The sequence below is a fragment of the Podarcis cretensis genome (assembly GCF_951804945.1).
Source record: "Podarcis cretensis genome assembly, chromosome: 10".
Classification (NCBI taxonomy): domain Eukaryota; kingdom Metazoa; phylum Chordata; class Lepidosauria; order Squamata; family Lacertidae; genus Podarcis; species Podarcis cretensis.
In genome coordinates this window covers 1893033-1917130 of record NC_137179.1, presented here as the reverse complement: position 1 = coordinate 1917130, position 24098 = coordinate 1893033, and the positions used below count along the sequence as shown (strand labels likewise).

At 45.9% G+C, this 24098-nt stretch overlaps 4 protein-coding genes across 4 annotated transcripts in view; 3 read left to right on the top strand and 1 right to left on the bottom strand.

Annotated features, from left to right (window-relative positions):
- Positions 1 to 2843: 2843 nt before the first annotated feature.
- On the top strand, positions 2844 to 3797 carry LOC307224834 (olfactory receptor 5T7-like; the record flags this gene model as incomplete). The annotated part of the gene is made up of 1 exon (XM_079991960.1): positions 2844 to 3797. The coding sequence occupies one exon, from the start codon at positions 2844 to 2846 to the stop codon at positions 3795 to 3797; it is 954 nt and encodes a 317-aa protein (XP_079848086.1).
- A 5500-nt stretch (positions 3798 to 9297) lies between these two features.
- Positions 9298 to 10251, top strand: LOC307224833 (olfactory receptor 5T17-like; the record flags this gene model as incomplete). Its single annotated transcript, XM_079991959.1, has 1 exon — positions 9298 to 10251. The coding sequence occupies one exon, from the start codon at positions 9298 to 9300 to the stop codon at positions 10249 to 10251; it is 954 nt and encodes a 317-aa protein (XP_079848085.1).
- A 3972-nt stretch (positions 10252 to 14223) lies between these two features.
- LOC307224766 (olfactory receptor 5T7-like) lies at positions 14224 to 16060 on the top strand. Its single transcript, XM_079991865.1, has one exon. It carries the CDS (start codon positions 14755 to 14757, stop codon positions 15775 to 15777), a length of 1023 nt encoding a protein of 340 aa, XP_079847991.1. The 5' UTR covers positions 14224 to 14754; the 3' UTR covers positions 15778 to 16060.
- Positions 16061 to 16094: 34 nt separating this feature from the next.
- The window catches only part of GOLGB1 (golgin B1), a 76127-nt gene continuing 68123 nt past the window's right edge, over positions 16095 to 24098 (bottom strand). Inside the window, exons 35-36 of the mRNA XM_079992079.1 lie at positions 21139 to 21189; positions 16095 to 18847 (exon numbers count right to left, since the gene is read on the bottom strand). Coding sequence (XP_079848205.1) covers positions 18711 to 18847; positions 21139 to 21189 — 188 coding nt within the window. The 3' untranslated portion in view covers positions 16095 to 18710. The remainder of the gene's footprint in view (positions 18848 to 21138; positions 21190 to 24098) is intronic.

Sequence of the window (24098 nt, the reverse complement as noted above, 5' to 3'; positions counted from 1 at the left end):
TCCCATATAGTTGTTGTTTAGTCATTTAGTCGTGTCCGACTCTTCGTGACCCCCTGGACCAGAGCACGCCAGGCACTCCTGTCTTCCACTGCCTCCCGCAGTTTGGTCAAACTCATGTTCGTAGCTTCGAGAACACTGTCCCACCATCTCGTCCCCTGTCGTCCCCTTCTCCTTGACCCTCCATCTTTCTCAACATCAGGGTCTTTTCCAGGGAGTCTTATCTTCTCATGAGGTGGCCAAAGTCTTGGAGCCTCAGCTTCAGGATCTGTCCTTCCAGTGAGCACTCAGGGCTGATTTCCTTCAGAATGGAGAGGTTTGATCTTCTTGCAGTCCATGGGACTCTCAAGAGTCTTTCATATAGTAGTTTGCATCAACTCTACAGAGTTATTGATATGGAAATATTCTCTAGGTTCTCTAGGTCTGCCAGGTCCCAAGTGACATTTTCATTCTTTAATGTAACATTTTCCAAATGCCAGCACTTGTTGCTTTGCAGTCTGCTGATTGTCCATGCTAACATAGCTGTCAGCATATACCGGGATTCCAGTTTCGACTTTAGTGCCACGTTAATAATAATAATAAATTTTATTTATATCCCGCCCTCCCCAGCCAAAGCTGGGCTCAGAGCGGCTAACAACATTAAAATAATACAGCATTCTAAAATCAATTCATTATAAAATCAGTTCAAATCAAATTAGTGGCAACCATTGGGCTAGAGTTCTATGAGGATTACAGAAAGAGGGGGTCAGGCTGTGCCTTGGCCAAAGGCCTGATTGAACAGCTCAGTCTTGCAGGCCCTGCAGAAAGATGTCAAATCCCGCAGGGGTTTGTGACAGAGCGTTCCACCAGATCGGGGCCACAGCTGAAAAAACCCTGGCTCAGGTTGAGGCCAGCCTAACCTCGTTGTGGCCCGGGACCTCCAAGATGTTTTTGTTTGAAGACCGTAAGGTCCTCCGTGGGACATACCAGGAGAGGAGGTACCGTAGTTACGAGGGTCCCAGGTCATATAGGACTTTAAAGGTTAAAACCAGCACCTTAAACCTGACCCTGTACTCTACCAGGAGCTAGTGCAGCTGGTATAGCATCGAGTGGATGTGATCCCACAATGAGGACCCTGTAAGGAGTCTCGCCGCGGCATTCTGCACCTGCTGGAGTTCCTGGGTCAGTCTCAAGGGCAGCCCCACATAGAGTGAGCTACAATAATCAAGCCTGGAGGTGACCGTCGTGTGGATCACAGTGGCTAGGTCAGGGTGAGAGAGGTAAGGAGCCAACGGCTTAGATTGGTGGAGATGAAAAAATTCCCCCTTTGTTGTAGGTGCAATCTGTGCCTCCTTGGAAAGGGAGGTGTCGAAGATTACACCCAAACTCTTAACGGACGGTACTAGCAGTAATTGCACCCCCACAAGAGATGAGAGTTGGCATACTTCCATTTTGAGTGTTACGCTAAAATCTGTCTGTTTTTGCTATTTATTTTGTGTTCTTGTGGCTCTTTTTTGTTTTGTTTTTGTGACTATGTGGAACCCAGTTCAGCTACTGATGGACTGCGTGACTGCAGTACATTGTTTATTGCTTCCATTTTATGGATCAATGGTCTCGTTAGATAGTAAAAATCATGTTAAATTGCTGTTTTAGGGGTTGTTTTTAAAAGTCTGGAACATTTTGCATTACTTTGTATGGGAAATCATGCCTTGGCTTTGGAACGCTTTGGTTTTTGAATGGACTTCCAGAACAGATTAAGTTTGAGAACCAAGATATCACTGTACCAGGAGGTAAGTCTAGAAGAATTTGGCTTTATTCACTCTGATCTTAAATGGAATACCTGATCAGCTTTCCCCCACCGTATGGCATCTTTTCCTTTTAACCTTAGAAATTTTACCTGCATGCCTTGTGAGATTTTCCTTTGAACGGCATGCGCTGAGTTGATACACTGTGCTGCTTCAATCCCTACCTCCCATGCTTGCTCTAGTTCCAGAAATCCCTTAAATTGCTTTTCTAGAAATCCAACTCTCTCTTATTTTTAAAGGTGTGGCAACTAGAAAGGTCCCAGAGTATTCCAGGTGTGGTTTGATGGAAGGAACATAAATGTAGATGTGCCCAGTCTTTCTCACTGCTCTGCTCCTGATTTAATCCTCTTTCTGAAGAAGACCTTTCCTACTTCACAGAGGTAAGTTTGTGGGAGGGTATCCCAGCTATAAAAACAACCCTCCCCCCCCAAAAAAAAAACACCAGGAAGAGATCAAAATAATATAATTTTATTGTTAAGAAAGAATATGAACTAATATAGAAGAGAGCAGTCTGTTATGGATGCTTTAGTCGAGATCCCTGCATTGAACTAAATGACCCTCAGAATCCCTTCCCACTCAACTATTCGATGAGTTTATGGGTCTAAAGGTTAAGCAGAAGACCTCCTTCCTAGAGAAACTGATGCGTCTTCCAAATCAATGGGACCCCCTCTCCAAGCAGGGAATAGAGAGCAAGGTTCGGGCTCAGCTGCCTATTTCTGTATCTTAGATTCTATTAGCACCAGATTCTTTGTGCCAGCTTAACTTATGACAAAATGCTTCGCTGTTATATCAGTTGCAGACCCCCAAAAGTTAAATATGCCCCCGCCTGGGGCAGTAACACATCCTCTGTTTTTTTGTGTGTGCACATAATTTATAAAATGAATTTATAAATGTGCTCTTGTTAAAACTATGAAAATGATGAAAGCAGAGAGATCTTTAGGGACAAAAATACTCTGTCCCATGCACATATCTGCATTCCCTGCCCACATCTTTCTTCCTTCCTTCCTTCCTTCCTTCCTTCCTTCCTTCCTTTCTCCACTCAAAACTGACCTCAACAGAGCCATGGAAAGCAGGAATCAGACGCTACAAGTGACCGAATTTGTCTTCCTGGGTTTCTCTGGGGTCCACAAGGGTCAATCCTTCTTCTTCCTGCTCTTCCTGGCCATCTACCTCTTCACCCTGGTGGGAAACGGTGTGATCTTCACCTTGATCCAACTGGATTCACGCCTCCACAGCCCCATGTACTTTTTCCTCAGCCATTTATCCTGCTTGGATGTCTGCTACTCATCCGTCACCATCCCAAAGATTCTGGCAAACTTCTGGCACCAGAGACACACCATTTCCTACAACCAGTGCATGGTCCAGATGTTCCTCCTGATGACCTTTGCAGGGACTGAGTGTGCCCTGCTGGCCGTCATGGCCTACGACCGCTATGCCGCCATTTGTCAACCCTTGCGCTATGCTCACCTGATGAGCAGAAGAGTGTGTGTCCCTATGGCTACCACTTCTTGGATCTGGGGCCTCTTGGACTCTGTTATTCACACCATGCTCTCCACCAACTTGACCTTCTGTGGGGCCAACCAGATCCACCACATCTTCTGCGATGTCCCTCCTCTTCTGCAAATCGCCTGCAGTGACACCTACGTCAACGAGATGGCCCTTCATGTAGCAAGTGTGTTTGTCAGCCTGGGGACTTTCCTCCTGGTGGTCATCTCCTACATTTTCATTCTGTCGGCCATCCTTCGGATCCGCTCAAACACCGGCAGGCGAAAAGCCTTCTCCACTTGCGCCGCCCACATAGTTGTGGTCATCATCTATTTTGGGATGGCCAACGTGAACTACAACCGCCCGAGCGCAGGCTACTCCTTGGAAGTGGACACCCTGATCTCCACTCTCTATTGTATCATCATCCCCATGTTGAATCCTGTCATCTACAGCCTCCGCAACAAGGAGGTGAAGGAAGCCCTGAGGAAGGTTCTGGGGGGCTTGAAGAAGAGCTTTGGTTTCCCTCACTAACAGAGTCTCCTGCCTTTGGAGAAATTTCCCTTGGGGGTCAAAGTACAGTGGCTAACACCATATTCCCATTGGTTAGACTTAATTCAGCAATACATTACTAGACAGATTCCAAAAATTAGGTCATGATTCTGCACTGGGTCTTGTGTCCAACACCCAGTTCAGCAACTGCATTGTCTCCCAGTCTGAAGAGCTGCTTAGCTGACAAATTCAGTATGGCACACTGTCACAAGGGGATTTGTCTTGAACCTCAGACCTAAATCCAATAATAATAATAATAATAATAGTAATAATAATAATAATAATAATAATAATAATAATAATAATAATAATATATTTATACCCCGCCCATCTGGCTGGGTTGCCCCAGCCACTCGGGCCGCTTACAGAACATATAAAACACAATAAAGCACCAAACATTAGAAACAGTTGTTCTTGTTGTTTCCTACTTTTTCAGTTTAGTCCTCTGAGAACAAAAAATTCCCATTCTTCCACAGTTAAGTTCTTTTAATTTCTTGGATCCACATTTCCACGTCTTTTTCTGTTTTCTTTATTTTGTTAAGTCTTCCCCAAAATTCATCAGCATCTTAGTGCAAAGTTCTCCTGACACACACATTCTTGTATGCAGCCTTGCTTAATATATTCATTCTTTGAAACACCATTTCCCCTTTAAATGCAACTTTTTTTCCATATTTTACGTTCGCCCATATAGTTCTGCAAATATGACTTGTGCTGGATATATGCCCTGTATGATCTGGAGAAGTACAAATTTGAAATGCTGGCTGTGTTTTGATCTTCGTACTGTTTTTTGGAAAGTGTGAATCAAATGCAGATTGAATTCATTTCCTCCGCCCCTCCTCCCTGGAAGCCTCATTTGAACACTGCTATTCCCTGATCCCCTTGAGATCTAATCTGTACCCTTGGCACCAGCATTTTCTATCAAGGGGAAAACCCAAGGGAAAGAGATGTCTTTTCCTGCAGTCCCTGATATTCCTTCTCTCCTCAAGGGCTGCTCAAACACACAATAAAAGCTCTCTTCCCTGCTGGAGTTTTGGCCACAAGATGCAGGCAGAACTGTGACCAATTATAGGGTGTGTGGTGATGCCTGAAGGACAAGGAGGGTCAGCCAGAAACTGGAACCATTCCTTGGGCTGAGGATGAGCCCCAGCCTGGTCCATCCCTTGTTCTGACAAGAGAAAAGGTGGAGACTCTGCTACCCATCCACCCTTCTCTTGCCTCCAGGTCCTCCTGCCTGGTCCTCCTCAAATGGGGGACATGGAAGAAACATCAGCGTCTGAAACCAAGTATCTCTATATCCTTCCAAGCCCAGCAGCAGCCAGCTGAGTTCCACAGGCCAGAAGTTGCCAGGTGAGGAGCAGAGAAATAAAAGGACCTGGAAAGTCACCTCCAAACCCAGGAAAGGCTGGGTTTGCAATGGTGATAGGGAGGCATCGCTCACCTGCACGCAGCAGTTTGCTTAAAACCATGCAAATGTCACATCCGCCACTGCGTAATATTGTATATGATGATTAAAGCATGCAGGGAAATGAAGGAATCGTCTGGGCTGGCTGATTGACAGCTGGCTGCAAAGCTGTTCGATGTTCCATACAAGACGACAGAGCTTTGACATGCTCAAAGTGGCAAGCAGTCTGCTTCAGTTGACTTCATTGTGTCCAGTGTAAGGATTGGGTGATGTGTCAGTTTTGATTTCTCCTTTTCCCGCTCTTAAGTTTAGTTCTCCATTATCAGTTTGGGGATTTTATTTTATTTTCCCAAGTACTCACAAAAAACTCACCAGCATTTTAGTACCCAGCAGATTGCAATTTTAGGCAATATACAGATATTTGCATATCAGTTTCCCTTAAAATAATGCATGCGTTTGAGTAATGTATCTATTTGCGCACACATTCAGCCACTGTAGATGCATCCTGCCAGCCATTTCCTCAGTGGGGGACCTGTATTGCAAAATTCGTGGAAGTGCAAATTTTGAAGGGTCCCCCCCCCCAGTGTTTCAGAAAGTGCAGATTAGTTAAGTCTGTTTTTAAATGTAAACTGAATTTGATGCCCTCCCCCCTCCCTAGTCAAAAGTGGTTTTATGCATCAGACTTACTCATTGGCTGTAGATTCAGGACAGACATTTCCCCCGCCCACCAAAAAGTCGTGTGTCTCACAGTGCAGAAAACATTGAAGGGTTTAGCTGCCTCAACATATCATGGTAGCTTTGCCCTAATCAGCTTTTAATAGGGCTTAGACAAATTAAAGGAGGAGGGGAAGTCTATCAGTGGCTATTAGCCAGGGTAGCTGAACTTTAGCCAGAGGTCACCTGCGCAAAGAAAGCCTTTTAAGTCAAGCTCCCCCATATCTTTCCATCGTTCTTTTCAAATGCAAAAGGGGAACTTAAGATTCTTAACTGAGCAACACGAGGGTGTTGAGCAACTGGCTCTGGCATCCCACAGTGCTCAAGTTCTCAACCTTTTTATTCGACTGTCAGTCAGAAAAAATAAATAAATACAAATACATTTGTCAATACACAATTAAAACATCCAGAAAGCTTTTAGAGCTTAAAGGTAAAGGTAAAGGTACCCCTGCCCGTACGGGCCAGTCTTGACAGACTCTGGGGTTGTGCGCCCATCTCACTTAAGAGGCCAGGGGCCAGCGCTGTCCGGAGACACTTCCGGGTCACGTGGCCAGCGTGACATCGCTGCTCTGGCCAGAGCCAGAGCCAGAGCCAGAGCCAGAGCCGCACACGGAAACGCCATTTACCTTCCCGCTGGTCCCTATTTATCTACTTGCACCCGGAGGTGCTTTCGAACTGTTAGGTTGGCAGGCGCTGGGACCGAGCAGCGGGAGCGCACCCCGCCGCAGGGATTCGAACCGCCGACCTTTCGATCGGCAAGCCCTAGGTGCTGAGGCTTTAACCCACAACGCCACCTGCGTCCCCTTTAGAGCTTAGCCAACACTAAAAAGGGCTAAACAGATAGCCCCATATCAATACAGTCAATTATGGTCTTGCGACGCTTAAAGGCTAAAAAAAGAAATTTAGCCACCAAGAAAGGTATAGCTCTAGTGACATTATTCAGCAAGTGTAAAACCTGGTTTTCTCCGGGTAGGAAGCTAAGTTGACATAGGAGTGGGTCTATAAAATTTTGTCTAAGCTCTGCATAAGAAGGGCAAGTCAAGAGAATGTGTTCAGTGGACTCAACCACACCGATAGCACAATGACAGGTTCTTCCACAGTGCTGGATTTATGTATAAGCTAAACAAGCTATGGCTTAGGGCTCCACTCCCTTGGGGGCCCCAAAAAAAATTAGAGGGGGGAAAACTGGATGTACATTTCCAAAATAGAAGATAAAAAACAAATAAAATAAAACCTACAGACAGCAACAGTGTTTTGTGTTGTGTAGGCTCCTATGGTGTAAGTCATGGGCCCCCAATCATTTTAAGTTAGAGCTTAATAATTGTTTCACTATTAGTATACTTCTTCTTTCACTATTAATATACTTCTTCTTAATTGTATTTCAGTTCAACAATTACTTTCATAAAATACATATTTTGTTATGTGCAATTGGCTTGAGATACCTATGAGGTCCATCAATTACCATATAGCATACATTCAACACACAAAACAGTGACCATTTGTTGTTGACAAAGGACAGCTGGACATATCAAGGGCCCCATGACCTTCAGTCGCTTAGGGCCTCATCAAACCTAAATCCGGCCTGGGGTGTGGGTGTGGGGAGACTTTAAAAAGCTGAGACACCCCTGCAGCTTTACTACCTCCCCATGGCCAGGGGAGCTGCCCATCCTTGCTGCTTACTTGTGAGTAAATTAGAACGACTCTAGTGTGGTGGATAGGCTAGGAGTCATCCGGTTTTATTTCTACTGCTTTATTTTGCATTCTGTTTTGACCTTCTGCCTGCTTCCCCCCCTACTTTTTATTCTTTAATAAATTATCCTAATGTGACAACTGGAATGTCTGTGTGGATGCCAAATTGAGGATCTTAGAATCTTTGAGGCTGCAGTGCTCAGAATGGCTAAGTGAGGAGGATGCTATTCTCCAGGTGAGTGATTCTCCAAGAGGGCTGGTGGGAATTTCCCAGGAGCGCTAAGAGGCCAAGGGCCAGCAGCAAGGCGCTGTAGGTGTAAACGACAAGAAGACATTGAAAAGCTGGCATTGACAGATCAAGTTCATAAACTGAATTAAACAAACTGAAAAGTTTTGATTGCATTTTGAATAAATGTTTGAGAAAGAAAAGTGGTGCTACAATGTCCAATGGAACATTTAGACACATGATCCTAATGTTACTGGCTCAAATTTCATGGTTAGCAGTTCATGCAGACTGCTATTATGAATAAGGCTTTTTATTAGAGGATCAGAATGAGTTTGACCAAACTGGGGGAGGCAGTGGAAGACAGGATGGCCTGGCGTGCTCTGGTCCAGGGGGTCACGAAGAGTCAGACACGACTAAACAACTAAACAACAACAACAACAACAGGGATGTGGTTATGGAACCAAGGGAGCAGGGACCCAAATAATTTTGGGAAACATGGATCTAGGTTCAGGCCATGTGCTGTTCCTGCGTCTAATGTATATATCCAGAAAATCAATGGCTGTTGTAGAGTCATTTTTGCAGTCCAGTTGATTTCGTTATATATGAAAGTGTTACTGAAGTAAATCTTCCAGATCTCCCAAATACAACAACAGCAGCAAGTTGAGCTAAGCACTTTAATTCTGAGAACAGCAGCCTATCAGACTGATCAATAATTGCTACAGAGATGCTAAGAGATCCAACTCTGGAAGCAAAATGCAGATGCTGGATGCATGAATGCTGCAAAGATACAGTGTGTGTGTGTGTGTGTGTGTGAGAGAGAGAGAGAGAGAGAGAGAGAGAGAGAGAGAGAGAGAGATGCAAATTCTTTGTTCAAATCAGCAAACAGGTATTTGGTGCCCCCCTAGAGTTCTACAGAGTGTGGTCACAACTGCTCAGAGGTCTTACAACAGTGGTGGCCAAACTTGGCCTTCCAGCAGTTTTGGGACTACAAATCCCATCATCCCTAGCTAACAGGACCAGTGGTCAGGGATGATGGGAATTGTAGTCCCAAAACAGCTGGAGGGCCAAGTTTGGCCACCACTGTCTTACAACAAGAATAGCTTAAGGGGTCAGTTCAGGGTATTCCATTCAGTGTTTCCCCAGTACAGCATTACTTCTGCCCCCTAAGACCAAATCTCCTCCAGTGATGTCTGGATCAACGATTGGTCCTACTGCAAAGGATAGTAGTTAGCATCAAAAGGGGAGAGCTCTCTCTGCGTGTTTGTGCAGAGTAACCTAACCATTTGGGCAGCTGCACCTTCTGATTGGGAAGCCCTGCCCTACGAACTGGTGTGGGGCTTTTTGTCTTGATTGTTCCATAAATAAGGAAATATTCCACATAACCAACACAGCTTTTGCCAACTCTCTCTCGCTTCCTGGTTCTCTTCTCAGAGTTGACCTTGATGCAGTCCATGGAAGGCAGCAATCGGACGCTGGTAGTGACCGAATTCATCTTCTTGGGTTTCTCTGAGGTCCACAAGGGTGGGTCCTTCCTCTTCCTGCTCTTCCTGGCCATCTACCTCTTCACCCTGGTGGGAAATGGGGTGATCTTCATTCTGATCCAGCTGGATTCACGCCTCCACAGCCCCATGTACTTTTTCCTCAGCCATTTAGCTTTCATAGATGTCTGCTACTCGTCTGTCACCATCCCCAAGATCCTGGTGAACTTCTTGCACCAGAGACACACCATTTCCTACAACCAGTGCATGGCCCAGATGTTCTTCCTGATGATATTTTCTGCAACCGAGTGTGCCCTACTGGCTGTCATGGCCTATGACCGCTATGCCGCCATTTGTCAACCCTTGCGCTATGCTCAACTGATGAGCAGAAGAGTTTGTGTCCCTATGGCTACTGCTTCTTGGACCTGTGGCCTCCTGGCCTCCACCATTCACACCGTGCTCTCCACCAACCTGGCCTTCTGTGGGGCCAACCAGATCCACCACATCTTCTGCGATGCCCCTCCTCTTCTGCAAATCGCCTGCAGTGACACCTACGTCAACGAGATGGCCCTTCATGTAGCAAGTGTGTTTGTCAGCCTGGGGACTTTCCTCCTGGTGGTCATCTCCTACATCTTCATTCTGTCGGCCATCCTTCGGATCCACTCAAACACCGGCAGGCGAAAAGCCTTCTCCACTTGCGCCGCCCACATAGTTGTGGTCATCATCTATTTTGGGATGGCCAACGTGAACTACAACCGCCCAAGTGCAGGCTACTCCTTGGAAGTGGACACCCTGATCTCCACTCTCTATTGTATCATCATTCCCATGTTGAATCCTGTCATCTACAGCCTCCGCAACAAGGAGGTAAAGGAAGCCCTGAGGAAGGTTCTGGGGGGCTTGAAGAAGAGCTTTGGTTTCCCTCACTAACAGAGTCTCCTGCCTTTGGAGAAATTTCCCTTGGGGGTCAAAATACAGTGGCTAACACCATATCCCCATTGGTTAGACTTAATTCAGCAATACATTACTAGACAGATTCCAAAGAATTAGGTCATGATTCCGCACTGGGTCTTGTGTCCAACACCCAGTTCAGCAACTGCATTGTCTCCCAGTCTGAAGAGCTGCTAAGCTGCCAAATTCAACATGGCGCAGTGTCACAAGGGGAGCCAGCCTCAAACCTCACACTGTCCCCAAATCCTTTAACGGTCGTTCTTGTTGTGTCCTCCTGTTTCTGTTTAGCCCCTTCTGTTTAGATCTTCTTGTTTCCACATTAGTTTATGTAGTTGTTGTTTTTCAATCTTCTTGAAAAATCACTGGTATCTTAGTGTAAAGTCAATTTTGAATGTAATTTTGTTTCATATACGCCGTTTCCCAACATGATTCTGCCTAAAATATTCTGTGAACTGTCCTCAGACCTTCAGGTATATGGCAGTATATAAATTCAACAGCAGCAGCAACAACAACAATAAATACACCTTTTCTCCTGTTTAATCGTTTAGTCGTGTCCGACTCTTTGTGACCCCGTGGACTGGAGCACGCCAGATTTTGTCCAGATTTTTCAGCAATAATAATAGTAGTAGTAGTAGTAGTAGTAATAGTAATATGCCTCATGTCTTCCACTGCCTCCCACAGTTTGGTCAGACTCATGTTTGTAGCTTTGAGAACACTATCCAACCATCTCGTCCTCTGTCGTCCCCTTCTCCTTGTGCCCTCCATCTTTCCCAACATCAGGGTCTTTTCCAGGGAGTCTTCTCTTCTCATGAGGTGGCCAAAGTCTTGGAGCCTCAGCTTCACGATCTGTCCTTCCAGTGAGCACTCAGGGCTGATTTCCTTCAGAATGGATCGGTTTGTTCTTCTTGCAGTCCATGGGACTCTCAAGAGTCTCCTCCAGCACCAGAATTCAAAAGCATCAATTCTTCGGTGATCAGCCTTCTTTGTGGTCCAGCTCTCACTTCCATACATCACTACTGGGAAAACTGGAGCTTGAACTATACGGACCTTTGTCAGCAAGGTGATGTCTCTGCTTTTTAAGATGCTATCTAGGTTTTCTGCAGCCCAGTTAGGTAGGTGGCATATTATTATTATTATTATTATTATTATTATTATTATTATTATCGCAAAAGCTGGACAAGTGCAAATTTCAAAGCCTGTGTTCCAGAAAGTGTGAATTAGAAAGGATCACCTTAATTGCAAACTGAATTGTCCCTAAGGGCCTCATTTGAACACGGCTGTTTGCAACCCCCTTGGGCTCCACCCCATACCCTTGATGCCAGTGTTTTCTGCCAGGAAAAAGGAAGCCCAGGGCAAGAGGGGAGATTATTTTTTTCCCCTGGACTCCTTGATCTTCATTCCTTGTGATGCAAATGCATGTTCTCCAGGGGCTCCTCAAACAATAAAAGCCATATTACCTTCCAGACTGGGGCCCACAGGACACAGGCAGGACTCTGGGTCAGTTTTAAGGTATGTGGGGATGCATGAAGGACGGTGGGTTGGGCCAGCAGGAAATGGAGACCTTTCTTTGGGCAGAAAATGAGTGACATCCAGGTGTGTGTCTCGTTCTGACATGAGGAAAGGTAGGAATCCTGCAACCCACCCATCCTCTTCATTCCCCTCACCTTCTCTGACCTACTACCTCCTGCCTGGCCCTCCTCACCAGCTCACCTGGAAGGAGCATCAGCATCCGAAACTGTCTCCACACCTGTCCCAGAGCAGCAGCTGTCATAGCCGTCATCCAAGTTCATTCGGCAGGAAGTTGCCAGGTGAGGAGCAGAGAAATGAAGGGACCCACAAAATAACCTCCAAACTTAGGAAATTCTTTATTTGCCATGAGGGTAGATTGGGGAGGAATCACTCGTCTGTCTGCACCAGTTCATTTAAAACCAGGCAAACTCCTTATCTGCTGCTGTGTAATACTGTGCATGATGTTTAAAACAACTTGAAAAATGAAGAAATAAGCTAGGATGCCTAATGTTCAGCTGACATTCAGGAGAGCAAACTTGTGACATCTTTTTCCCCACAATGTTAAGCACCTTCCTTGGGTCAGTTTCAGGTTTCTCTCCATTTCTCATTTTTCCACTCCAAAATTCAGATCTATACATTTCCACATCAGTTTGGGAATCTTTTTTCTTTCTTTTTTAATGTCCTCTTGAGAGTCCATCAGCATTTTAGTGCAATGTTCTCCTAATATTCACATTTGATAGCGATTTTGCCCAAGATACACATCTTTGCAAAGCCATTTCCTCTAACATAATGCCTGTTGGTTTGCTATCTGAACTAAGGTATGTATTTGCATGCACACTCAGACCCAGTACTGTACATTTCTTGACTGGAGAACTGGGTTGCAAAATTCAGAGACGAGTGAATTTTGCAGTGTGTCTGTTTCTTGGTAGGTTTGCCTTTCAGTGCAATCTGAGATTCACACAGCACCCGTCCCTAGTCCAGAGTGGTGTTATGCATCAGCCTTATTCATCGGCTGCAGATTTACAACAGACACCCCCACTCCCCCACCACGAAAATGTACTGCCAGAGTAAGTGAGACCTTGGCAACAGCAGCTACTGAAGAGCCTGGCCCACTGACAGCACTGCAGGGCTGTTGCGTTGCACTTGGACAAGGAAGGGGGTGTGAGAGGGTTCTCTTGGTCATCTGGTCATCCTCCAATCATGGTCAGTGGTTCCCAAAGGGGGCACTAAGAGGCAAGTGGGCAGCAGAGATGTGTTGTGCTGTGTTGCGTTGCATTGCATTGCATTGCATTGCATTGCATTGCATTGCATTGTGTTGCGTTGCGTTGCATTGCGTTGCATTGCGTTGTGTTGTGTTGTGACCAATAGGTCCTTTTAATGTTTCGATGTTTAGCATAAATGAGACCAATACTGCACTCTAAGCACAAGTAAATCTCAGACAACGAATACTGGATTTTCTACAGCATTGCTTTATTGATTAACAAACATAACAAGACAGGGAACATGCACTCAACCACACACACAACCACACACACATCTATACTCACCACTCTTCAACTGGATTGATCAGATCCTGTAAGAGTCGCGGTGGCAGAAGACAGCGCTGTCATATGTCCGGCACGCACCTGAGGCTGGAGGGCTTTGATAGTTATACACCTTGTTTATTCATCTGATACATGGCAACTCCTGATGCTTACACAACTCCTTGTTGTTGGCATCTCACATTCTTACTCTTGACGACATCTCATCCTTGTCCTTGGCATCATCTCACAACTCTGAACTTATCTGAATGTTTTGTAAAGGTGTACAGCCCAGTACCAAGCCTCCTTATGCTGTTCCGTTCCAGCACACTCTGTTTTTGCCCAAACATCAAGATGTTTTCCACATTTCATTAGCGCTTATACAACACAGTTCGTGATCAGTTCACTGACAGTTCAAAGACATCGCTTCCATTTTGTGGTGTTTTCAGCCATCTTTTTGGCCAATGCAAACCATACCATTCACTACAGGTGCAAAGGACTATTAGACAATGGGAAGCTGGTATCACTGGTTCAAGTTTGTCAATTAAATTTATTAAACTAAATAGTTTTAAGTGGATTTTGAATAAACATGCAAGTAGTTGTCACTGTTTCAAATCTTATTGCATTATTATCTTCTCTAGCAAATCGTGCAAAGTCCCATTCTGAATAATGCTTTCGATAGGGTAGGATAAACTAGGAACGAGTTTATGGAACCAAGGGGGTACTAGCCCCAAAATACTTTGGGAACCACTGATCTAGGTTCAGGCCATGTGGTGTTTCTGTGCCCAGTGTGTACATTCAGAAGATCGATTACAGTTGTGGAGTCATTCTTGTATACCAAGTGATTTTGTTCTATATGGAGGTGTTTCTGGAGTGAATCTTTTGAAACTCCCAATTTCTACTACTACAAAAAAAAAAAAAAAAAAAAAAAACAGAACAAGCTCTTGCTAAGTACCGGTACTTTAATTCTGAGAATCATAGCCTATCGGACTGCTCAATGATTGCTACAGAAATGCTAACAGATCCAAAAATGGTAACAGAAAGGGAGAACCTTTGTATGTAAACACAGGACAACTGAGCCCTGCATTGCATCAGCCAGGAGGTTCAAGCAGCAAAAAGGATTTGGTGCCCACCCAATGCTGTACAGAGGGAGGTCATCATTGCCCAGAGGACTTATGGCAAAAATGGTAAACCAATGGCTTGAGGGAACTGTTATCCCCCGCCCCCTGCCCAAGGACCAGACCTCCTCCAAGGTTACCCTGACCACCAATTGCTCTTACTGCCAAGGTGAGTTGTTAGGATCAAAAATGCAGGGTGGGAGTGAAGAGAAGTGTTGCCCAACCATTTTGGGAGCTGCCCTTTCTGACTGGGAAGCCCAAAACCTAAGAGCTGGGCTGGGGCTCTTGGTCTTGGCTGCTCCACAAAGAAGGAAAGATTCCACCTGCATGTATTCATGAATCCTGGTTTTGCCCCCATTCATCTCACTTCTTTCTTGGTTCTCCACTCAGAGCTGACCCTGATGGAGAGAAGCAGCAATCAGACACTACTTGTGACCGAATTCATCTTCCTGGGTTTCTCTGGGGTCCACAAAGGTCAGGTCTTCTTCTTCCTCCTCTTTCTGACCATCTACCTCATCACCCTGGTGGGAAACTCCATGATCTTCACCCTGATCCAGCTGGATTCACGCCTCCACAGCCCCATGTACTTTTTCCTCAGCCATTTATCCTGCTTGGACGTCTGCTACTCGTCTGTCACCGTCCCCAAGATCCTGGTAAACTTCTTGCGCCAGAGACACACCATTTCCTACAACCAGTGCATGGCCCAGATGTTCTTCCTGATGACCTTTGCAGGCTCCGAGTGCGCCCTGCTGGCCGTCATGGCCTACGACCGCTATGCCGCCATTTGTCAACCCTTGCGCTATGCTCACCTGATGAGCAGAAGAGTGTGTGTCCCTCTGGCCACGGCTACTTGGATCTGGGGACTCTTGGACTCTGCCATTCACACCGTGCTCTCCACCAACCTGGCCTTCTGTGGGGCCAACCAGATCCACCACATCTTCTGCGATGTCCCTCCTCTTCTGCAAATCGCCTGCAGTGATACCTATGTCAACAAGATGGCTCTTCACATAGCAAACGTTTTTATGGGCATGGCCCCTTTCCTCCTGGTGGTCATCTCCTATATCTTCATTTTGTCGGCCATCCTTCGGATCCGCTCTAACACCGGCAGGCACAAGGCCTTCTCCACTTGTGCAGCCCACATAGTTGTGGTCATCATCTATTTTGGGATGGCCGATGTGAACTACAACCGCCCAAGTGCAGGCTACTCCTTGGAAGTGGACACCCTGATCTCCACTCTCTATTGTATCATCATCCCCATGTTGAATCCTGTCATCTACAGCCTCCGCAACAAGGAGGTGAAGGAAGCCCTGAGGAAGGTTCTGGGGGGCTTGAAGAAGGGCTTTGGTTTCCCTCACTAACAGGGATTCCTCTTGGGCCTAGCTCCCCTGGGGAAATTCCCCTTTGCGAGTTCAAGTACGGAGGCTCACACCACAAACGATCCGACTTTACTTAGCAGTGCATCACTGGACAGAGTCTACAGAGTCTGTACCAAAATCCCAAAGGAGCAGAAAAGACTTTTTATGTATGCAACGACTGCCGCACAGATGCTATTAGCCCAGAGGTGGGAAGAAGTTATAGTCCCTACCAGAGTAGAATGGCAAACTAAGCTGTTGGAGTACACCAAAATGGCAAAACTGACCGGAAGGCTCAAGAACCAAGAAGATAAAAACTTCAATTTTGGGGAAACTTATAATTTATTTAGAAGACCACTGTAAGCAGATGAAAACATTAGCAGGATTCTAATAACACTTGTAATGCAACTAATATTATGGACAATATGGAGAGGTATAAAATAAGGGTGATGAAATAATATGCAGTTGAAAATGTTGACAATAGGACCCATGGAGGGAGAGGTGGGAAGTCTGGAGATTCATAGAAATCTCTAAATATGGATACGTATTTGGTATTGTTATAACTCTGCACTTGCAAAATCAAATGAAAATTATTTCAAAGAGTCTGCAAGAGCATTTCCATACATTATATAGCCAAATGTACGACATCTTTGTTGTTTAGTCTCTACCCAACTGCTCTCTACCACCCTGGCACTTAGCCATCTCTCATCCAGCCACAGCCCATGAAATACAACTTTCTCAACCCATTGTTGTTGTTTTTTACTGTACATATCAGACCCTCACCCCAGCAAGCTTAAAAAACTACAGGATTCCTTGAGACAAACCATGCACTTTAAACATATGGTGTGTCTGTAAACTTTGATTTGATTCTTTGGCTTGGCTTTTATGATGAGGTGGTGATGATGATGATCATTATTTATTCCCTGCTGCCCATCTGACTGGGTTGCCCCAGATCTCCTTTCTGGCCCTGAGACCCCAGGGGGAGGCGTGGTGAATAATGTGTGTGTGTGTGTGTGTGTGTGTGTGTTTGTGTGTGTGTGTGTGTGTGTGTGTGTTTAATGGAATCAGAAAAGTTGCCTTCCTACAGCTAACAGGTCTTCCTGGAAGCCTGTCGCACATGAACAATGCCCTAGAATTAAAGGAGGTTTTAGGGCCACCCAGAAGCAAAATGTGCATCTGCCCACAGCCAGGTAGGGATCGTGAGACCTTCGGAAATGAGCGTGATGGAAGCTTCACAAGTGACTCTTTATTTTTAATAGCTGAGGGATCAATGTGGGTGAGTATTCTTAGGAACCCTGAGGACTCTTTTGAAAGCACTCAGTTAATTCTGCTTTGTGGCAAATTCTGAAGCCTGTACCCGCCGAAATGGAGAGGCGCCAACTCGGAGCACCCCCGTCCCCCAACTTCGTGCCCTCCAGATGCTCTGAACTACAACTCCCATTAGCGCCAACTATCACAGCCGCATGGGGCTGATGGAACTGTAGTCCGAAATGACTGCAGAGCTGTGGAAGGCTGACATATTCTATCCACCACATGCAAGAGTTTTGAGTTAGTATAAATGACTTTATTCTATTTTTTATCCTTTTATGCACATTGCATATGATGTGTTATGCATGTTTTTCCCCTGGTAGAGCATTGCAAGATGAGCAATACAAAAAGATAAGAAGGGCTTCCCCTCCACCTACGTTACAAAGCGTGTGTGTCTGTGCGATCGCACACACACAATATCCGGATGCAGGTAGGTAGCCGTGTTGGTCTGATGCAGTCGAAATAAAAAATTAAAAAAATTGTCCAGTAGCACCTTAAGATACCAACTAAGTTTGTTCTGGGTATAAGCTTTCGTGTGCATACAGACTTCTTCAGGTACCTGAAGGTTAGACTGGCAGAACTGGCACTGCTACTGGTATCGCATGATACCCATTTATATATCTTTGGAACTCCCTGCCTATTGATCTCAGGTAGGTGCCTTCACTGTATGCCTGCTAAAAACTGTTTAGACAAGCCTACCCCTTTGCTTAGAAAGTTGGTGTGTGTTTTAACCTGTTTTTAGTCTATGGTTATCTCGAATGTCTGGAGTTATTGCTGTCAACTGATAAATTTAGTATCCTTTTTTGCAAACCGCTCTGAGTTTTTCTGACAATCAAGTGGTGTGTACATTTTATAAAAATTTTAAAAAGACCCCACTCGTCCTGCCGCTGCGTTTCTGAACCCTAGGGAACCCTCCCCCAAATATAATATAGCCACTTACCTCCTCTTCTCAACAACCTCTCCATGACAATTGTATCTGAATAAGTGTGCATGCACACAAAAGCTTATACCCAGAACAAACAGTTGGTCTCTGAGGTGCTACTGGACAATTTTTTAATTTTTTAACACAATATCCGGTGATGCAGCATCTGAGGTTGCCCAGAGGAAGGCAGCTGAGCTTGTGTTTTGCACACCCTCTCCAGCCCTTGAACTTTGCTGGCTCCTTCCCAGAATTTTCAAACTTCCAGCTGCGTTTTTTCATGTGTGCATCATTGCATTGCTTCAAGCGATCTAGCGGTGGGGTTTCCTTTGCTAGAGGTTTCCAAGAAGAGGTTATTTAGCCATGATTCCTGCACTGCAAGGGGTTGGACTAGATGACCACAGGGTCCCTTCCTACTCTACAGTCCTGTGATTTGGTGGAGAGCTGAATTAGGCAGCTGCGGTTCCCTCAGAAAGAGAGAACAGGAAGGAAGCATCAAGCCCAGAGGCAGCCTGAACAAATTCGGAAACTGCACTTGGAAGGAAAAGCACATATATATTTCAATGAATTGGGAGATTCTTGCAAGGGGGAAGCCATGCTCTTCTCCACTCCAGGGCTGGATTGGAGCCTATTGGTGTGAAACAGAAGGATGCTGGGGTGGGGGCACAGTGGGGCTGGGGCACGCGGTGTTTCCACATTACAACAGAGAACTTCAAGGCAGCAGCTCGACATAATTGGCTGGGAACAGGCCATGCCTGCCTTGGCAGGATCCACGCCACCACCCCTCATCCACTTGCTCGATGTCCGTGATGGTGTCTCCAGGGTCGAAGGAAATCTCATCGTCCCCATCTGACAAAAAGGGGGAGGGGAAAAGAGGGTGGGTCAGTCAGCTGGGATTCCCTCCTCTCCCGAGCAGCGGTGTGAGTACCACAGCAGGGTTACAGAAGTGTCAAAGCAATGATTCTTCAACATCCACTTCGTTGGACTGGCCATGTTGTGTGGATGCCTGATGATCGTCTTCCAAAGCAACTACTCTATACTGAACTTAAAAATGGAAAGTGTAATGCTAGTGGTCAACAAAAGACTCTCTCAAGGCAAATCTTTAAAAATGTAGTATAAATACCAACAATTGGGAAACAGGAGCCTGTGAGTGCTGGTGACTGGGAGCAGCCGACGATACCACATAACTCTGGTCTTGAAAGACCTACATTGGCTCCCAATACGTTTCTGAGCACAATTCAAAGTGTTGGTGCTGACCTTGAAAGCCCTAAACGGCCTCAAAGGCCCAGTAGACCTGAAGGAGTGTCTCCACCTCCATCATTCTGCCCGGACACTGAGGTCCAGCTCCGAGGGCCTTCTGCCAATTCCCTCCCTGAGAGAAGCGAGGTTAGAGGGAACCAGGCAGAGGGCCTTCTCGGTGGTGGCACCCGCCCTGTAGAACGCCCTCCCATCAGATGTCAAAGAGAAGAACAACTACCAGACTTTTAGAAGACCTCTGAAGGCAGCCCTGTTTAGGGAGGCTTTTAATGTATTGCGGTATTTTAATATTTTGTTGGAAGCTGCCCAGACTGGCTAGGGAAGCCCAGCCAGATGGGTGGAGTATAAATAATAAATTATTATTATTATTATTATTATTATTATTATTATTATTATTATTATACAGCCTTTACCAAAGGTGTCATGAGCTTTGAAGACACTCGAACTCAGGACACAAGGGAGAAACGTGCTAAGAGGAAGTCACGCTTGGCAAATCCACAGCGTGATCAACTCGCACCCGGAAACCTCTGTCCCCACTGTGGAAGGACGTGTGGATTCAGAATTGGGCTCCACAGTCACTTACGGACTCACTGTTAAAACTGTGTTTATGGAAGACAGTCTTACTCGGCTACGAGGGATCGCCAAAGAAGAAACAAAATAAAAAAGTTCCTTCCAGTAGCACCTTAAAGACCAACTAAGTTAGTTCTTGGTATGAGCTTTCGTGTGCATGCACACGAAAGCTCATACCAAGAACTAACTTAGTTGGTCTTTAAGGTGCTACTGGAAGGAATTTTTTTATTTTGTTTTGACTATGGCAGACCAACACGGCTACCTATCTGTAACGCCAAAGAAGAAGAAGACAGAAGGGGGGGTCTTGGTTGTACCAATTGTCTCTCTGTTGTATCAGTCTGGCGCCCCCCCCCCCCAGTCTTTCCAAGTACAAAGCCCACCCAGAACCCATGTAGTTTTGCTCCTGGACGTGTACCAAGCTTTCTCTTTTGGGGTCAAGGACCTGCAGGTGCCAACCCATAATATACGCCTGTGATGCATCACTTGACAGCTGCAGCCATTCCTGCATCAGGAAAGTCTGGTTGCAGCAGTTTGTGCCTTGCTTCCATCAAGGCTGGATTACTGCAACGCGCTCAACATGGGGCTTCCTTTGCGCTTGATCCAGGATGCTGCAGCCCGATTGCTGATGGGCGCGAGGCCTTGTCAGCATATAACACCTGCGCTCAGAGTTGCCGATTTGCTATCAGGACAGGTTCAAGGTGTTACTATTAATATATAAAGCCCAGTTTACCTGCGAGATCGCCTTGCCCCACATATGCCCACTTGTGTTGATTGGCAGAACTGGCACTGCTGCTGGTATCACATGATACCCATTTATTTATCTTTGGAACTCCCTGCCTATTGATCTCAGGTAGGTGCCTTCACTGTATGCCTGCTAAAAACTGTTCAGACAAGCCAACTCCTTTGCTTAGAAAGTTGGTGTGTGTTTTAACCTGTTTTTAGTCTATGGTTATCTCGAATGTCTGGAATTACTGCTGTCAACAGTTAAGTTTAGTATCCTTATTTGCAAACCGCTCTGAGGTTTTCTGACAATCAAGTGGTGTGCACATTTTATTGGGGGGGGGAGACCCCACTCCTCCTGCCCCTGCCTTTCTGAACCCCTTCCCCAAATATAATATACCCACTTATCTCCTCTTCTCAACAACCTCTCCATGACAATATTAAAGGGGGCTGGACTAGATACGCCCCTGGGGTCCCCTGCAACTCTACCATTCTGTGATTCTATGGTGTCTGCTGTGGGTGATCTATCCAGAACGCCATCCCCACCACCCTCACACCCCAAGCCCCAAACGGATGCAAAACATTGGACTGACCTCCCTGGTAATCGTAGAGGGCTCGAGCACATAGCCCTGCCTGGCTCGCTCCTGCAAGGGAAGAAGGTGGGGTAAGTTAACTTGCAGCAAGAATGAAAGGACACCCCAGGCACTTACCTGGCCAGGTGCATTCATTTGCCCTCCCCTCCACCTCAGCTGCACTGCTATCCTCTAGTTACAGATAGGTAGCCGTGTTGGTCTGCCATAGTCAAAACAAAATAAAAAAATTCCTTCCAGTAGCACCTTAAAGACCAACTAAGTTAGTTCTTGATATGAGCTTTCGTGTGCATGCACACTTGGTATCTGAAGAAGTGTGCATGCACACGAAAGCTCATACCAAGAACTAACTTAGTTGGTCTTTAAGGTGCTACTGGAAGGAATTTGCTATCCTCTAGGTTAGATTATTGCAACATATGGAGGCACAGATTGCAGCTATAACAAAGGCGGCTTTTTTTCATCTCCGCCAAGCTAAGCAGTTGGCTCCTTCTCTCTCCCTGACCTAGCCACTGTGATCCACGTGATGGTCACCTCCAGACTGGATTATTGTAACTCGCTCTACGTGGGGCTGCCCTTGAGACTGACCCAGAAACTCCAGCGGGTGCAGAATGCTGTGGCGAGACTCCTTACGGGGTCCTCGCTGTGGGATCACATTCACCTGGTGCTATACCGGATGCACTGGCTCCTAGTGGAGTACAGGGTCAGGTTTAAGGTGCTGGTTTTAGCCTTTAAAGACCTATATGGCCTAGGACCCTCGTACCTATTGAACTGCCTCTCCTGGTATGTCCCACAGAGGACCTTATGGTCTGCAAACAAAAACATCTTGGAGTTCCCGGGCCACAGGGAGGTTAGGCTGGCCTCAACTAGAGCCAGGGCTTTTTCGGCTGTGGCTCCAATCTGGTAGAATGCTCTGTCCCAAGAGACTAGGGCCCTGCGGGACTTGACATCTTTCTGCAGGGCCTGCAAGACAGAGCTGTTCCACCAGGCCTTTGGCCAAGGCACAGTCTGACAATTGCCTTTGGCAATCCTCACAGAACTCTAGCCCAATGGTTGCACTAATTTGATTTGAACTGATTTTATAATGAATTGATTTTAGAATGCTGTGTTATTTTACTGTTGTTAGCTGCTCTGAGCCTGGCTTTGGCTGGGGAGGGCGGGATATAAATAAAAAATTGTTATTGTTGTTATTATTATTATGGGACTTGCCTCTGAAGATGGTTTGGAAACTTCAGCTGGTACAGAATTCAGCGGCCACGTTGCTCATCAAGGCAAGGCGGTTTGAGCATCTTACACCAATCCTGGCCCAGGTGCACTGACTGCCAATTAGCTTCCGGGCCCAATTCAAAGTGTTGCTTTTGACCTATAAAGCCTTAAACAGCTCGGAACTGCAATACCTCAAGGAGCGCCTCTTTCCATATGAACCTACCCGGACCCTGAGCTCATCTTCTTTCTTTTTTCCCCCTTTTTTATATGCAATCTATTTTATTTCCATTTGAATGCAACACACATCCGTTTTATTTTCAAGTGCTAGATCCTTGTTAAGGACAATGCATAATCAGAAAAGCACTTTCACGCCTCTCCACATGCAAGGCAATAAACAGCATGAGAAGGGAAGCCTTTCCAAATAGTGGGCTTGCTGCATGGCATTAATCACTAGCAGTTTCTTATGGGACAAGAGTCTTCATTTTGTGTAAGGCAAACAGAGCAAACATTGGGCAAACAAACAGTTTCTTTACCCTTTACAATAGTGCACTTGAATGCCTTAACCCACCATCTGTAGAGGCGGCTTTTGTACTTCATCACTAACTTACTAAAAAGCTGTTATTTCACAAATAACTCTTCTGTCTCCTTCACCTTAAAAGCATCTTAAAATCTTTACAAGCAGAAGAGAGCAAGTGAAAAGTATGTATCGTTCACTCTTAGTTGAAACATGAACCTTTAAACAGAAGCACTCCCACTCCAGCTACAGAAATCAAGCCCATCTCCCTGATAACATCTTCTGAGGCCCTCCTTCATGTCTCTCCTCCTCGAGAGGTCCAGAGATGGCAACACGAGAATGCGGGGCCTTCTCTGCAGTGGCCCCCCATCTGTGCAATGCTCTCCCCAGGGAGGCTTGCCTGGCGCCTTCATTGCCTATCTTTAGATGCTAGGCAAATAACGTTCCTCTTCAACCAAGCCTTTGAATGATTAATATTCTGCAGCCTTTTGAATGTGTTTGTGGGACAGGTGAGGTTATAGTTTAGTTTTGTTCTTCTTTCTATGAATTAGGCTTTATTCCGTCTTTTTTTCCTTGTTCAACCACCCTGAGATCTTTGGATGAAGGGCAGCAAGCAAATATCCATGGGAAGAGACACAGCTCAGCTGCAGAACACCTGCTCTGCATGCAGAAGTCCCACCCCCAGTGCTTTTCCCTGGGGGTATGCAGGGGTACGCATACCCCTTAACATTTTGTGGATCTAAATTTGGTCTTATTGAGGGGCAGTATTTCATTATGGTAGGAAAAGGACAGGACCCCTAAACATTTTTTTAGTGGGGGAAGCACTGTCCACCCCCATCGCTCAGCACGGACACTGAGGTCCAGCGCCGAGGGCCTTCTGGCGGTTTCCTCCCTCCGAGAAGTGAGGTTACAGGGAACCAGGCAGAGGGCCTTCTCGGTGGTGGCGCCCACCCTGTGGAACGCCCTCCCACCAGATGTTAGGGAGATAAAGAACTGCATAACTTTTAGAAGACACCTGAAGGCAGCCCTGTTTAGGGAAGTTTTTAATGTCTGTTTTTTTTTTTTTTTTTTTGTATTTTTGATATTTTGTTGGGAGCTGCCCAGAGTGGCTGGGGAAACCCAGTCAGATGGGCAGGGTACAAATAATTTATTACAGTGGTACCTCCGGTTGCAGACAGGATCCGTTCCGAAGCTTCAGTCAGATCCTGAGGTTTTCGCAACCGAAAGTGCCTGTTCTGTGCATGTG